This window comes from Schistocerca cancellata, chromosome 3, assembly GCF_023864275.1.
Source record: "Schistocerca cancellata isolate TAMUIC-IGC-003103 chromosome 3, iqSchCanc2.1, whole genome shotgun sequence".
In the NCBI taxonomy this organism is placed as follows: domain Eukaryota; kingdom Metazoa; phylum Arthropoda; class Insecta; order Orthoptera; family Acrididae; genus Schistocerca; species Schistocerca cancellata.
This window is the reverse complement of record NC_064628.1, coordinates 953,722,488-953,738,717: the sequence shown is the minus strand read 5'-3', so window position 1 is coordinate 953,738,717 and position 16,230 is coordinate 953,722,488. Positions and strand designations below refer to the sequence as shown.

The 16,230-nt window shown below is 46.3% G+C and overlaps 1 protein-coding gene across 1 annotated transcript in view; it reads left to right on the top strand.

The window, feature by feature from the left end:
- The window catches only part of LOC126176675 (transient receptor potential-gamma protein-like), a 128,217-nt gene that overhangs the window by 52,938 nt on the left and 59,049 nt on the right, over positions 1-16,230 (top strand). Inside the window, exon 2 of the mRNA XM_049923835.1 lies at positions 11,146-11,407. Coding sequence (XP_049779792.1) covers positions 11,146-11,407 — 262 coding nt within the window. The remainder of the gene's footprint in view (positions 1-11,145; positions 11,408-16,230) is intronic.

Below are 16,230 nucleotides of genomic sequence, written 5' to 3'. Positions count from 1 at the left end.
GTCTAAGTCCCCCTAATCAACAAGAGCGGAGGCGTGACAAGCAACACGCAGACTTCTGCCACGCAGAGTACTGTGGCACATACGAACTTATGCCCGTTAAGAGAAACAGGAATAGCACTGGAGCCGCAATGCAGGGCAAACAGTTACTAAGCCGCGGGCTTAACAAGCGAAACAAACCAGGACAGAAGAGTGAAGCCTAAAGTTTCAACACGCCCCTCCTCTCCTACAGTAGGACCGTCCACGCACACTTGTCTTGCAAAACGCAGGCACTAAGCTACAAATTTTTTATTTTGAAGGAAATCCTCGGAGAGAATTTTTCAGCTTCTCTGTTTTTCTCATCTTCTCATCCTCCGTTTTTTTAATTCCAAGCCGGCCGGAGTGGCCGAGCGGTTAAAGGCGCTACAGTCTGGAACCGCACGACCGCTACGGTCGCAGGTTCGAATCCTGCCTCGGGCATGGATGTGTGTCATGTCCTTAGGTTAGTTAGGTTTAAGTAGTTCTAAGTTCTAGGGGACTTATGACCGCAGCAGTTGAGTCCCATAGTGCTCAGAGCCATTTGAACCATTTTTTTTTTTTAATTCCAAGTCCTTTCTCAGCGATTTCCTAACAGATGAATATTTCCTAAAAATAACGCTTCCGTTACGAGGTGGTTTCAAAGTAAGATAAAGAAAGAAAAGGAGAAGTAGATCGTCACACTATTTTTTGAAAGAGGAAAACCGAAGTAAGTAATGCTGTGGAATGTACGTGTAGGTCTGTTAACGGAGCTCGAAATAGCAGCACGAAGAATTTGCTCGGCGCACTTCCGTCGCCATCGCTCAAAGAGGATTAAGAGCAGCGCAGAGCGGCAGAGATGAGAACTTGGTCAGTTGAGCCGGCAGCCGAGGGGTGTACGCTCCAAAGAACAGGTCTTACTAGGAGTGTTAATGAAATTCCTCGAGATGCTCAAATATTTGCGAGTGATTACGGGGAGCCGAGGCACGCCAGGGGACGGTATTTGCCGTCCATATTTCATAGCGAGAGAACGAGGCGTAATTTGCTCTGTGGCGGCCAGTAGCTGAAAACGAGAGCGCAGTAAATGTCCTCACATTTAGGGACCGGCCGGAGTCTCTTGGTAACCCAAGGAAAGTAATTTCAATAGGTGCTTCTGAGTCTTTACCGCTAGAACAACCGTCTCGCGTAAGACATGACTCAAACTACACGACGGTTTCCCACCACAATGTCAATCCTTAGCACACAAGCTCCACAATAAACGTCGTCAATAATAACAGAGTCACAAAATTTTATAGTGTTTCGTACCGAAAACTTCTCTACTTAGTTTTAGCATATGCTGTCCGAGTGTGAAAGAGCCGGCTTTCATAACAGTCAAGTACTAGTGAGGTAATTACTATTAAAAACAGTCTTGATCACGATTTATTTAACAAGACCGGTTTCGACCACTACTGTGGTCATCTTCAGACCATTGAGTAGGAACCTCTTTCTGTTGATTGTCTTGATCACGATTTATTTAACAACGTGACCGGTTTCGACCACTACTGTGGTCATCTTCAGACCATTGAGTAAGAACCTCTTTCTGTTGAAGAATCAACAGAAAGAGGTTCCTACTCAATTGCCATTCGTGCACCCAGGTTCTTTCTGTTGAAGAATCAACAGAAAGAGGTTCCTACTCAATGGTCTGAAGATGACCACAGTAGTGGTCGAAACCGGTCACGTTGTTAAATAAATCGTGATCAAGACTGTTTTTAATAGTAATTATTTACAAGACATTTATCACTGCTGTTCCCGTAATGCATTCAAAAGTAATACTAGTGAGGTGTTTGATACGGGCTGCGACCAGTCCATACCAAGTGTGGCTCGTGGGAAGGGAAGAGTTGATCACGTGAGTGGCGAAAGCCGGTGTACTGAGCAAGACAAGGGTGCGGCTGCCACTTTGTCGGCGCACGCACACGGACAGAGTGGAGAGAAACAATGTGAGGAAGTGTACCAACCTTGAAGTGAATGTAGACTTCTCGTAGTTCCTGCTTGCTAGACGAAATAGAAAAGACCCAAAGAAGAGCAGCACATTTCGTTACAGGTTAATTAAGTAAGCACGAAAGCGTCACAGAGATGATCAACCAACACCAGCGGCATACGTTGCACGAGAGGCGTTGTGAAACACAGTGTGGTTTATTACTAAAAGTTCCGAGAGCGTACGTCCCCAGAAGACCCAACAAATATGATACAACGTATATTTCGCGAAGAGACGGCGTGGATAAAATTTCCACAAACGACTCGCGACTGGAACTGAAAAGTAGACAGATAGAGGTACACAAACTACCCTCTGACACGTACCGCTAGCTAGTTTGCGGGGTATAGACGTAGATCTAGTTGGTGTTAGCAACCGTGGTGGACTGAGATGCCGCACACTTTTTTTTTTCACTAGCTGCTTATATTTTATGACCCACCGTCTAATTTCTTATGGTGGGTCGTATATTGACACTTAGCCGCTGTGACTGGGTCCGGGGTCCGCAGTGACTGAAAGTAACACCACACCGGCTCCCGTCCCCACTCACACCGTTGCCCGTGTCCCGCCACGTGGAGGCGGGCTCTGTTTAGATCCATTTGATATCTTTTTTTTTTTGTGCAGCATTAGAAAAACGTATAACTAATACAAAATCAAGTAAGATATTAATAAACAAAACCGCACAAGAAGAGTTTGCGGCAGCTGGTGGCACACGTGCTGTGGACGTGCGTCGGCAGCAGGAACGTCGCTGAGCGCAAACCGCCCACGCCGCCCACGCCGCCCGCGAGAGTCGCACACGATGGGGTGGCGGCGCCGCCAGGAAGAGCTGACGATGATGTCTGGTGCGTGGGGCGCTCAACTGCGCGCTCAGCAGCGCCCGTACCAAGTCCCAGGCTGTACACAGTCAACTTTCTTTACAGAAACCGATCTAGCCACTGTCACGAATGATGATGATGGTGTTGAAATGATGAGGCCAACACAAACACACAGTCCCAGGGCAGAGAAAATCCCCAACTCGGCCGGGAATCGAACCCGGGGCGCCGGCCGGGGTGGCCGAGTGGTGCTAGGCGCTACAGTCTGGAACCGTGCGACCGCTACGGTCGCAGGTTCGAATCCTGCCTCGGTCATGGATGTGTGTGATGTCCTTAGGTTAGATGGGTTTAAATAGTTCTAAGTTCTAAGGGGCTGATGACCTCAGAAGTTAAGTCCCATAGTGCTCAGAGCAATTTTTTTTGAACCCGGGTCCCCGTGATCCAGAGACAGCATCGCTAGCCATTGGACCACGAGCCGCGGACTCCTAAGAGGAGAGATTCGCGCCTAAGTAACCGTGAACGAGCGGAAGTTGTGAGGTGCAAGTTTTTAAGTGAGTCAGCGTCTTGCTAGGGAGTTCCTGCAGACCGTTCGTCGTGGTCTGGGCAACGAAAGCCTGCCTAGAGACTTAGTACCGTCATGCTGGAACTGTCCTTCGAATACTACATCGAGATAGAAGACTAATTTTCTCCTGCCTTTAGTTCAGAGAACACTATATACCTTGTGTACATGAAAAAGTAGTCAGCACAGGGCAGATACGCTAAACCTCTATTCTAAAATTGCTGTGACCGAGCGAGGTGGCGCAATGGTTAGCACACTGGACTCGCATTCGGGAGGACGACGGTTCAATCCCGTCTCCGGCCATCCTGATTTAGGTTTTCCGTGATTTCCCTAAATCGTTTCAGGCAAATGCCGGGATGGTTCCTTTGAAAGCGCACGGCCGATTTCCTTCCCAATCCTTCCCTAACCCGAGCTTGCGCTCCGGGACGTTAAACACTAACCACCACCACCATCTAAAATTGCTGTGGCACAGATAGGCTAAACCTGTATTCGATAATTGCTGTAACCGACGCTAGCAAAGTTGAGTGGTGTATTTTACTATTCAGTATTATGTGTTACTTTCGTTCTGTATGTGCTGCCGTAGAACGCATGCATTTGTCCTACCAGGAAACTTTTGTTAGTCTTTTTGAATGGCACCGATATTTTCATCAAACTGGACGCCGCAGTCCACAACAACTCTCTCCTCACATTCTAGATTCCAAACACTGTGAAGCGAACGTCGGTGCAATTTTTTTATCATCCTAGTATCTCATAATTTCTTATTTGTTACATTCTGATTTACGTCGTGAGAATTATACAAGTAATATTTTTACACATTCTTATATTCTTCTGATAAAGAAATCGACGGTGCAGGACAATACACATTGGAAGCCAAACAGACTGACCTGGTACTCTATCGAACGACTTCTGTTCCTCACACTCGAACAAAGCTGGCTCCAACCCAAAGAATGATGTAACTCACCATCATTACAAAGTCAGTTCACGAAATGTACCGGTCTTTGATACTTTCCATCCTAATTTCTCGGTTTTGTTGTAATTAATCACAAACCGAATCAAATCTGCGGAACACGTCTTCTTTATACAGTTGTTTTCATTCCTGTCGCAATATGGATGCGTAAGCCAGTGCAACTTACATATCTTGTCTGAAATTAAATCAAACTTCACGATTCAAGAATTCATCTATGAATTTTCTCTGAATTTTGTAAACGCTTCAGAAACACCGAAAATAAAAGTCTATTGTAGAAATATAAGTAATTTCATCGGTAACATTTATATTGTAAATCAGACAAAACTGTTCCCTTCTTCAAACATTTCCAAAGAGTTAATGTTATTACACTAATGACTATATAATAACAGTTGAGTACACTGAGTCAGTTAGGACAATTACGTCTGTCTCTAGACTCGTGACGGCAATCCCGGACTGTCGGGGCGAGGATGTGTGCGCTTCCCTGCGTGCCACGTGTTTCTCGCCCGCCGGCTTACTGCGCTGCACGCCCGCAGCCTCCCTGCTACGGCGTACAAACGCGAGTGATCGTTCGCAAATTTGCAATTTTCATAATCTGATATAATTTGTGGTTCATTCAGGTGAGAACAGTTTTGTGAGAAATGGTAGTTCCGCTGCAAGGTAACCTATCAGTGATGCAGCCCGAGCCAGTTTATTTCGACGTGGCGGTATTGTTTTAGATTGTACAAGTATCGGGAAGACCTTCTCGTTGCTGGTTTGGACTTGCTGAGACTCGCTAAAGCGATAACAGACAGCGTCGGTACACACGGAACTAGACTATTTCGTACTGTGAGACTGTTTTGACTCTCGTAGTTTTGAGGTCCTATTCCGTGATCTATCGCTTTTGAGAGTCCGAAGATTTTACAGGAACGAAATGCGAGGGGAAGTGGAGGCTGCATCAGGTACACTAGGAGTCTGTTTGATCGTTATGGGGCTCAAAACAGTCAAGTTAAAATTTGAAAATAAAAAATTTGTAGCTTAGTGCCTGCGTTTTGCAAGACAAGTGTGCGTGGACGGTCCCACTGTACGAGAGGAGGTGCGTATTGAAACTTCAGGCTTCACTCTTCTGTCCTGGTTTGTTTCGCTTGTTAAGCCCGCGGCTTAGTAACTGTTTGCCCTGCATTGCGGCTCCAGTGCTATTCCTGTTTCTCTTAACGGGCATAAGTTCGTATGTGCCACAGTACTCTGCGTGGCAGAAGTCTGCGTGTTGCTTGTCACGCCTCCGCTCTTGTTGATTAGGGGGACATAGACGTGGTGGCCAGTGGTTTCCACTAGTATTTTGAAACTCCGTACCTCAAAAACTTTAATAGACATTCAAATGAAACTTTTCTCAAATAATTAATATATTGTGATTTCTATGTAAAAAAAAAATTGAAAACTGTGGAATTCGTGGTGGACTGAATATTGATTTTTACCTCAACTACTGACTTACGTGCAATTTTTGCTTTAGGTACACTGTTCTTCCACAATGTTCAAAACAAAAGGTGAAACCAAATTCAGTCTTTCTGTTTCGCGTATTTTTTAAAAAAATGTCTTTTGCAAGTCAATTTTTCTCCTAATAACTGAAGAACATAGGAAGGGTCCAGCTTACAATATTTAATTATTAACTATTCGGAACTTGCACAGGATAAAGTAGCATGGAGAGCTGCATCAAACCAGTCTCTAAAGGGAAGACCACAGCAGAAAGTGTCAATTGTTGACATAATCCCTCGATATAGGGTATCCGCTGAAAAAGGTCACATTTGTTGAGATCTTGCGAATGTGTGGGCAGTGGCAAAAAATTTGGCACGTAGAGGATTTGAACCTCAAAGAATTCGTGACAGACGTAACTGTGTGAGCTCTTGCCCCATCTGACTAGAACCATATTCGGATGTGATCAGGAATCCTCTTACGAGTTTACTTTTGAAGGAAATTTGATGGACAGGTGGTGACTGTCTGCGCATATGGCCGGATCAGATACGTCCTAAGTTCACGCCACACTGCCACTCTTAAAAGGGACATCTATGTGGGGGTCTCAGGTCTTTATCTATCAGCACTAGACGTGAGTGTCAAGACAAAAAGACAAACAGTGGCGAGATTTGCAGCATGAAAATCAAATCGCTAGTCATAATTTCATGCATTCATTCTAAAAAATGTTACGGTCTTGAGTAATCTTGAGACATCATTCACTGAACGGAGGACACGTTCTAATGGTGCAGGTGTTCCCCTTACGCTGCGATCACAGGAATGCGATATCAGAAATGCCTGGCTATGACTATCATTCAGCAAGTATTTTCTGCTGTTCCGACTGACAATGGGCCACCTGCTGACTGTCGGTTTAGTGGAGGACCGGTTTCTCTTAAGTTTTGCACCATCGGCAATAGTGCAACACGTCCTTGACCAAAGTTGAAGATTCTAGTGAAATTGATGCAGAAGACCAACGTCCCGTCAACATCGAGGCCATTTGAGATGGACCACAAGTCGGATTGTGGTGAGGTCGGGGACCGAAATCGGCCGCGGCCTTGCAGAGGAACCATCCCAACATTTTCTTTGGGCGATTTAGCAAAATGACGAAAAATAAAAATGTGGATGGGCCGGATGAGGGTTTTGAACCCTCGTCCTTCCGGATGCGAGTGCTGTGTGGCGAACTCTGCACCACCTCGGTCGGTGGAGTTGCAGCGAAGAATCATCATAAAAAAAAAGTTTTGTTAATAAATGCATCCTGCTTACGAGACCGGAGTTGCATGGGTACTAAAATAGCACTGCCTGGGCAACGACGTGCCTCTATGGAAGTATGTAAAAGTTAGGTAACACATGAGTTGCTGTTAATTAAAAACTGAAGAATCTTTTTTCCGCACCCTGCAACTCATCGTTTCGCAACTGGCTGTCATAAATTTTGTTCGCCGACCGAAACTGTGAAGTGGGTGAAGGGGTCGGCGCCCGCAGCTGGCTGCAGAGACCAGAGAGAGAGAGAGAGAGAGAGAGAGAGAGAGAGAGAGAGAGACCCACCCACCCCTCCCCGCTCGCCGGCCGCATTTGCAAAATGGACAGGCGCAGCAGATTTGCAGAGCCGCGCCACCGTTTACACCCTCTATCGCGTCCTCCCTCCCCGCCGTTAAAAACCAATTACCTTAATGGTCGCCAAATGAAGAGCTCTAATTATGTGCAGTGTGTGGTCGGTCATCCCTCAGCGAGCCGCAGTGCTGCCAACCCCGGGACGTCTCACTGCTCCTCGCTGCAGTCGCGTCACGCAGAGCCGACGAACGAGCTCTTCCGTCGGCGGTTTCTGGGTTCTGGGAGCCGTTCAGTTTGCCGTTACTTCCGTCTCTTCGAAGGTTCCACCGTACTCTGCCTTCCACTTGTCGAATGAACGGCATTTGTTAAAAATCCTTTAACTGAAGCTGCGTGATTTTCCACCGACACCTTGTCGCGAGTGTGCTCAGACAAAGAACAACCGTGGTCAGGGAGCAAAAGTCCTACATTGGAAAAAAAAAAGTTGCACCTATCAGTAAGAATATGATGTCACTGAGCAAGAGAGTAAATGCTCTTAGGGTACTGTGGCAGTTTTCCTGTTACATAAAGAATGTTTGTATCCTGTCGTTACAAACAGAACACATTTCACGTGAGAGTGCTTTACGTGTGTCAGTTTGGTTGCGGAGATGCTTGCAGTGCGCCGTCAAGGGTACGCATAGGCGACTGCGATGTGCACACCCAAGTAATTTCACAGGTTGAGATCGGAAATAGTTGGTTTAAAATGAAAGTGTTGGTGTGATGGTGTCATCAGTGTGTGACAGTCATTAAATTATTCTGTAGAAGAGTTACGAGGCAGTTTCTGGTGACAAGACTGCTAGTACTGCACGCTTATACCTCGACACGAGCTGTAGGAGTGTGCCCGCCAGCGGACTAACCGACGCCACCTCTACTGTGTCGGCAGCGTCGGCAGCTGGCTCGTTGTGTTGCCATTTCACCTTTCGACGGTACATCGCTATTTCCTCCTGGCTCATAAGATGTAGCCAAACAGACTGACTGCCGTCTTTGTTGTTCAATCCAGCGGTCGGGGAGTCACTTGAAAGCAGTCAGATGGCTTGAGGGCGCGGAGTAGTCGCACAGGAGGAGGCAGTGACTACATCTGATCCTGCCTCGCAGATCGAGAAGAGGCTGCAGGCCAAGGAATTATCCAAGTACGCCAACAGGCATTTTGCAGACAGTCTGAGAACAATAAGTCGCGTCATTTGCTTCGTGCACCGCTTGACACTAAGTGTTCAGCGTCTCTAGTCACACCCACGAAGGTTCTTCACCAGATGTACGAAAATACGGAGACCACGTACAAACAGGAACGTTTCCGGTATGTAAGCAGAAGACAGACCTGCGGAGAACCATTCTAGCTTTGACACGTGCTGCAATGCGACTCTGACAAAGGGAAAACTCTTATGATCCCGAGCATCGGAATGACTGCACACCAACACAGAAAATGACAGAACGTATGCGTTTTCTCTTAATGATGATCTGTCTATATGTTTTAAGTACTAAATCGTACTCTCATTTGTCAAAACACATAAAACTCACAACCTTCATCTTGGTGTTAAATATCCATCGTGCGGCTCGGGGTCTTGTACAATTCTGACCAGGCTACAGCTGCCACCACAACTACCAAACTGTCTGCGACATTCTTGCGATTAATTCGGCTCCCATCCTATGCCGAAACGAGTTTATGACGAGAATCTCCTGGAAATTGAGGGGGGTCAGATTAGTCTGGGAAGAGTACCCCCTTCTTTCTGTTCATGGTGTGACACTCATATTGCTAATTCTGCGTGACACAACGTCACCCATTGATCAACATCCGACAAGCTGGCCAGGGTGAGACGAGATATTTGTTTACGCACCGTGTGTCTGCCTGCCGTGTCCTGTCGTTGTGCAGGGCGGTCGCGGTACTGTACGCTTAGAACACCACACAGGAAACTCTGCTGCAATTTTGCTTGTGCATAATAAAAATGTCATTCTTCTCCCAGTGCTACACCAGTGGTGGCAGCACAAGCGTGGGATATTAGCACAATTTAACCGTGTCCTTTGTCTGTGTGTGTGAATACGTAATTGACTATACAGAAGCTCCTACTTGGATTTCCCACCGTTATTTACAAGTGTGCTACAATATTGTGATGGTGGGCACCTCTAAGGCAATCTGATAGTGCTTTTTCTTTCTCTGTCCCTTGTTTTCCAGTCATCAGTCTGACTGGTTTGATGAGGTGCACCACGAATAACTCTCCTCTGCCAATGTTTCGGTTGGAGTAGCGATCGCAACCTACACACTCATATATTTGCTGGAAGTATTCCAGTTTCTGTCTTAATGTACAGTTTTTACCATGTACAGCGCCCTCTAGTACTGTGTAAGTTATTCCCTGATATTTCTACAGATGTCCTTTCTTCTTGGCAGTCTTGCTCAGGGATTCCTTTTTTCGCTGATTCTGCAGAGAGCCCAGGAAATGTAGAATATTCTGCTGAGCATCACATGTCAGACGCATCGTTTCACAGACCATATTTTGCTACCACACAGTGCTGAACTGCAGATGTTCTTCGTCAAATTAAGGCGTAAATCCGATACTAGAAGACTTTTCTTGGGCGGAATCCTGTTTTTGCCAGTGCTATTCTGCTTTTTATGGCCTTCTTGCTTCGTCCATCTTGGGTTCTTTTGCTGCCTGGGTAACACAATTCCTTAATTTGGTCTATTTCGTGATCGCCAATTCTGATGTAAACTGCCAAACAAAATGCATTTCTTTGACCTTGGAGTCATTTTAATGTTATACACCACTTTAAATAGTTCAAATGGCTCTGAGCACTATGGGACTCAACTTCTGAGGTCATTAGTCCCCTAGAACTTAGAACTACTTAAACTTAAGGACATCACACACATCCATGCCCGAGGCAGGATTCGAACCTGCGACCATAGCGGTCTCGCGGTTCCAGACTGCAGCGCTTAGAACCGCACGGCCACTTCGGCCGGCACCACTTTAATATTACGATAGATATATATACGAGTACGTATTTGTCTTTGACTTTGAACTGACTTAATACAACTTGCTGCCATTTTTATGCTTCATTTTAATACTTTGCCGTGATGGCCAGAGAGAGACAGAGAGGGAGGGAGAAATGGGGCATAATGCAAAATCTCGCTACTTCCACCATCTTGGATGTACTTAAATTTCCCCTCAATTTTTACTTTTCCTGACAATGTCATCTTTGACTTTTATAGCTTCCCACCATTTTTTTTTAAAATTTCCCACCGTGTACCATCTTTGATCTTTAAATTTTCCGCCAGTTTCTAAATTTCCTAACACTTCATACACACAGCTACTTCCCACAAACGTGTTTGAATTTCCTGCCACTCGCCATCTTCGATATTTTTAATCCTGGCAAAATGCGATTGCAGTATCACAGCTGTGGTACTCATTGGTACCAGAGTCCGGAAAAATGTACCAGATAGCTGGTATCTATACTTCTCCCCTCTACACCAAACATTGCATGTCGACACTGAGTCATTAAGGCAAATGTCACACTTTGATACTGACGTGACTGAATACGATCTCCTTATAGGGTGTTCCTGACAATGCCTCGTATCACTGCTGGCACAGTACAGAAAGTGGAAGGATGCTCGAGGTCTCTTTTAAGTAATGAAACCTTTTTGTGATAAACAAACATGTTTAAAGCACCTACGAAAATAGTAAAACTCGGAGAAGTCACTAAGGGCATCGCTAGTGTACGCGGCCGTTTTTGTGTCGCTCTGTGTGGACGCGCGTAGCGAGTGCCGCCCGTGTGTCCGCAGGATGCTGCAGCGGGCGCAGGAGACGGCCTACATCAACATCAACTGCGTGGACCCGCTGGGCCGCAGCGCGCTGCTCATGGCCATCGACAACGAGAACCTCGAGATGGTGGAGCTGCTGATCGAGTACAAGGTGGAGACCAAGGACGCGCTGCTGCACGCCATCTCGGAGGAGTTCGTGGAGGCGGTGGAGGTGCTGCTGGACCACGAGGAGACGCTGCACCGGCCCGGCGAGCCGCACGTCAGTAGCCGCAGCCTGAGCGCCAGAGCCAGCGCCAGCGCCCCCGCCAGCGCCAGCGCCAGCGCCCCCTCCCCGCGGCCGCCGCCTGTTAGTATGCCGCCCAGCGCCCCGCCTGCTGCTCCACCACGCCTGCCTCCCTCTGTCTTTAGTTCTGGGCTGCTGCATGGCTGTTCGTGCTCGCCATGACACTGACCACACACACACACACACAGAGAGAGAGAGAGACAGAGAGAGTTGCACACATTTCCCCACGTATATACCGCGTGATCAAAAAGTCAGTATAAATTTGAAAACATAATAAACCACGCAATTATGTACATAGAGAGGTAAAAAGTGGCACACATGCTTGGAACGACATGGGGTTTTATTAGAACAAAAAAAAAAAAGTTCACAAAATGTCCGACAGATGGCGCCGGACAGCAAAACGTCACTGACTGCGTGACAATCGTGTATAAAAGGAGGTGTAATGAGAGAGAGAATCCCCCCACCTTCTCCTTTTCCTTGAACGCATCCGCACACTGTATATTGTCCGCCGCCTTGATCCCCCTCACCCCCTGGTGTCTCCCTTCCTCTCCACTCCCAACCACTTGCCGCGCCTTTACCGTTGTGTCCCTACCTCTCTCCATCTCCACACCCTCCATCTCTTCCCAACAGAACTTCCACCATCTACCCCTCCCGGATGATGAGCTTCGCCCTGACATCTACCCTTCCTACCAACTCTAACCCCCTCTTCCTGCCTCCTCCTCAGGGCTCCCTCTCCTCCCCCTCCCTCCTTCTGAGCGGCTTTCCCCTCCTACTCCCCCCCCTTCTCTTGTGCCTTCTTTCAGTATCTCTGCGCTCCCTCCTGCTCCGCCTTCCCTCTTCCTCTCCCGCCCCACGTGTCTCCTGCCTCTTCGTGAACCCACGGTTGCCCCTCCTCTCTTCATCCCGCCGCTTCCTCAGCTGCCCCATGCTCTCCTCTCCTTTTCCATCCTCTCTGACCGTTCCCTCGGAAGGTCCCACCTGGTAGTTTTACTCTTCGTCGTGTGTGCTCCAAGTGGGTCTTAAGTTTGTTGTTTCGGAGTGTTTTTCATACTGTGGCCAACTTTTAACCTGTGTATGCGCATTCAGTGTCTTCTCTGTGTTTCAAGAGTCACCAACTGTGTTTTTTAACTTTCTGGTGACTTTTTTAACTGTCCCCCATGAACGTCTACATGTCCATGTCTTTTTACCTCCATTTTCTCCCCTTACTCTGTTTTATCTTCCCCTGTTTTATCTCCTTATGTAAGTATCATTTTATTCTTGTTTTAGTTGTCGTGTCTCTCGGCTGAAGAGCGGCGGATTGTGCCGCTGACAGCCCTCCCCTGCCCATATGGGGCAGAACAATGAAATCACAATAAAGAAAAAAAAAAGAGAGAGAGAGAGAATCAGATGCGCCAGCAGTCGCAGCATGTTGATGTTACCTGAAAAGGCGCTTTTAGTGAAGCTGTATTATCAGAATGGGGAATGTGCTAGTTCAGCGTTACGACCCTATTGCCATATGAAGGGGATTCGAGTGGGTAAAGGTCCGTTGACAAATGCAGCTGTGGCGAGAATGATTTCGAAGTTCGAAGCCACGGGTTGTTTAGACGATTGACCCCGTAGTGGTCGACCGAGCACAAGGCGTAATGCTGCTTAGACAGTTCAGGAAGAAATGGAGACTGTAGCGGGTTCGTCTATGCACGGGGAACTCAGCGCTCGTGCAGTCGCACGTCGCACCGGCATTCCATACCCTACTGTCTGGTTGGCAGTGAGGCGTACCCTCCGATGCTATCCGTACAAAATCCATCGGCATCATGAACTGTTACCTGGCGATTTAGTGAAGCGGAGGGCATCTGCGGTGTGTGCGTTTCAAAAGATAGCGGATGATGACGATTGGTTGAGTAACGTGTTGTGGACCGAAGAAGCTCCTTTCACTCTCTGAGGGACTGTCAACGCCCTCAAGTGCAGAATTTGCGCTACCGAAAATCCTAGAACTGTCGTGGAAACTCCATTGTGCGACGATAAAGTCACGGTATGGGTTGGATTTACCAAATCTACCGTTATCGGGCCTTTTTTCTTCGAGAAAATGCGTGATTCTGGTTTTGCAACTGCTACCGTGACGTGTGAGAGGTACGCCGATATGTTACAGAATCGCATCATCCCCAGCCTGGCTGATAAACACCAGTTGTAACGTACGATGTTTATGCAGGATGGCGCTCCACCCCATATTGCTAGACGCGTGAAAGATCTCTTGCGCGCGTCGTTTGGTGATGATCGTGTGCTCAGCCGCCACTTTCGTCATGCTTGGCCTCCCAGGTCCCCAGACCCCAGTCCGTGCGATTATTGGCTTTTGGATTACCTGGAGTCGCATGTGTCGTGATCGACCAACATCTCTAGGGATGCTGAAAGACAACATCCGACGCCAATGCCTCACCATAACTCTGGACATGCTTTACAGTGCTGTTCACAACATTATTCCTCGACTACACCTATTGTTGAGGAATGATGGTGGACATAGTGAGCATTTCCTGTAAGGAACATCATCTTTGTTATGCTAATTATTGCTGTTCTGATCAGATGAAGCGCCATGTGTAGGTCATTTTTTGAACTTCTGTATTTTTTTGGTTCTAATAAAACCCCATGTCATTCCAAGCACGTGTGTCAATTTGTACCTCTCTATCTACATTATTCCGTGATTTATTCAGTTTTCAAATTTATACTGACTTTTTGATCACCCGGTATTTTCACACAACATTTCTCTTTGCAAGCTTCTATATCTGCTACTAAAGTACACAGTAATTTTAAAGACACACAGAAAGATGTGGGAGAAGCACTGAAAACGTAGGTTACCAGTCATTGTGCCATTTTGTTGAATTACTGAGACAGATGCGATACATTAGGGCAAACTTAATTTTCGTGTGTACTAAATAGGTGTAATCTGCCATTAAATTTTATATCTTCGTGAGCTTGTAAAATAAAGTAATACGGGGGTATTCAACGAGTAGTGGAACACATTTTTTTCTCCGCCAACTTCCGTTGAAAGAATGTGGAATTTCCTGTGAGCCATCGTGGAATATTACCGCTTCGGCCCCTGTAGCTTCTTGATGTTCCAATAGGTGGAGGCGCTGCACGTAGTCTTCAAAATGGCGTCTGTAACGAAGGTGTGTCCCGATGACAGAGCTTTCATTCAGTTTCTTTTGGCGGAAAACCAGAGCATTGCAGATACACACAGACGCTTGCAGAATGTCAATGGAAATCTGCCACTGAACGAAAAAATCTGTCATTAACGCGACCAGGTCGCGCGAACCCGTCGCATCTCACGCGTGCTGGTCGGCCGCACGCAGCTGTGCCTCGTGCAGTGTTGTAACGTGGGGACACTCTCATTCCAGATGATCGATGGCCCAGAGTCGGACACTTCGCTGCTCAACTGGACGTCTCTGTTTATAGTGCTGACTCACTTGCCCTCTAGTTAGCGTAATGTATTGTATTATATGGAAATGGGGACCTAGAAACGACGGAGAGGTTTCGTCCCCGCCGTAGCCTCAGTGGCACACAATCCCATAACAGGCTACAACAGCCCACTCACCGCTCTGCCGCCGGCCGGGGTGGCCGAGCGGTTCTAGGCGCTACAGTCTGGCCGCGCGACCGCTACGGTAGCAGGTTCGAATCCTGCCTCAGGCATGGATGTGTGTGACGTCCTTAGGTTATTTAGGTTTAAGGGGCTCCGGAAAGGCTCAAAATCATGAAAAGTTCAATTTTTACTTTTTTGCGTTTTCTGCATCTGCAGACTATTTATTACCTTTTAATAGATATATAATTTATTCAATTCCGAAGACTACAACTATTTTTAAATTTTTTTTAATGTGTTCTACATGGGCGTGACCCACTGTGGCGCTGTTAAACTGCTGTCAAATGGTGTTATTATTAACGTCCGTGTTCATCAGGTACATTTTAGTGATGTGAGATAAAGTACGTGTTGTGGCTAACCTGTGATGGTTCAATATATATCGCTGGTATGATTGTCGATTGTTTCATGTTTATTTACTCTGTCGTTATCTCGAAAATATTCGTAATTAATTCTGTTTCTTGAGTCTGTTTTGTTGAAGTATAATAATGAGTAAAAGTAAAGTTATTAGAAATCCTCTGAACGCTTTTAAGAAAAGGAGAAATGTTGGAAAGCCAAAGGTATGTGTTATTACTGTAAATAATAACATTGTAACATGGTACGAGCGATGGTTGCTTTAGACAAGGAACGCCTTCGGGCTGCAGACAGGGCTGTAAAGAGTCTAGAAATACAAGCAAGAGTAAACAGGAGGAGGAACATGAGGAAGCTGGAGGAGGAGTTTGCAGAGGATGAAGATAATCCATCCTATGGACCTGGAATGCACTAAAAAGTTAATCCAATCTTTGTCGCTCGATTCCCAAAACTTTTATGTTCTCATACTAATTACATGTTTTCTAAGGATCTTCCAAACATATTTGTTTCAAACTTTCAGTAAATGTTACACAGTACCTTCTGCATGATTTAACACAGCCTTTTTCCAAAAAACTGTATATTTTTGAATATATAAATAAAAAATTGCAAAAAAATGTTGTGAATTTTCATTACAATTGAAGAAAAAATCATCTTCAGCAACTGAACTAAAATTTTGTAAAATCCCTGTGTTAAGTTGTAGCCCATATTCCAATAAGTAATCTGTAAAAAGTTCAACTTCCTACCTCAAATACTTTGTGAGGAAAGATGTAATTTATAAGCGTTATTTTAACATTGCAAGGATAGGGCGTTCCGGAGCCCCTTAAGTAGTTCTTAGGGGACTGATGAC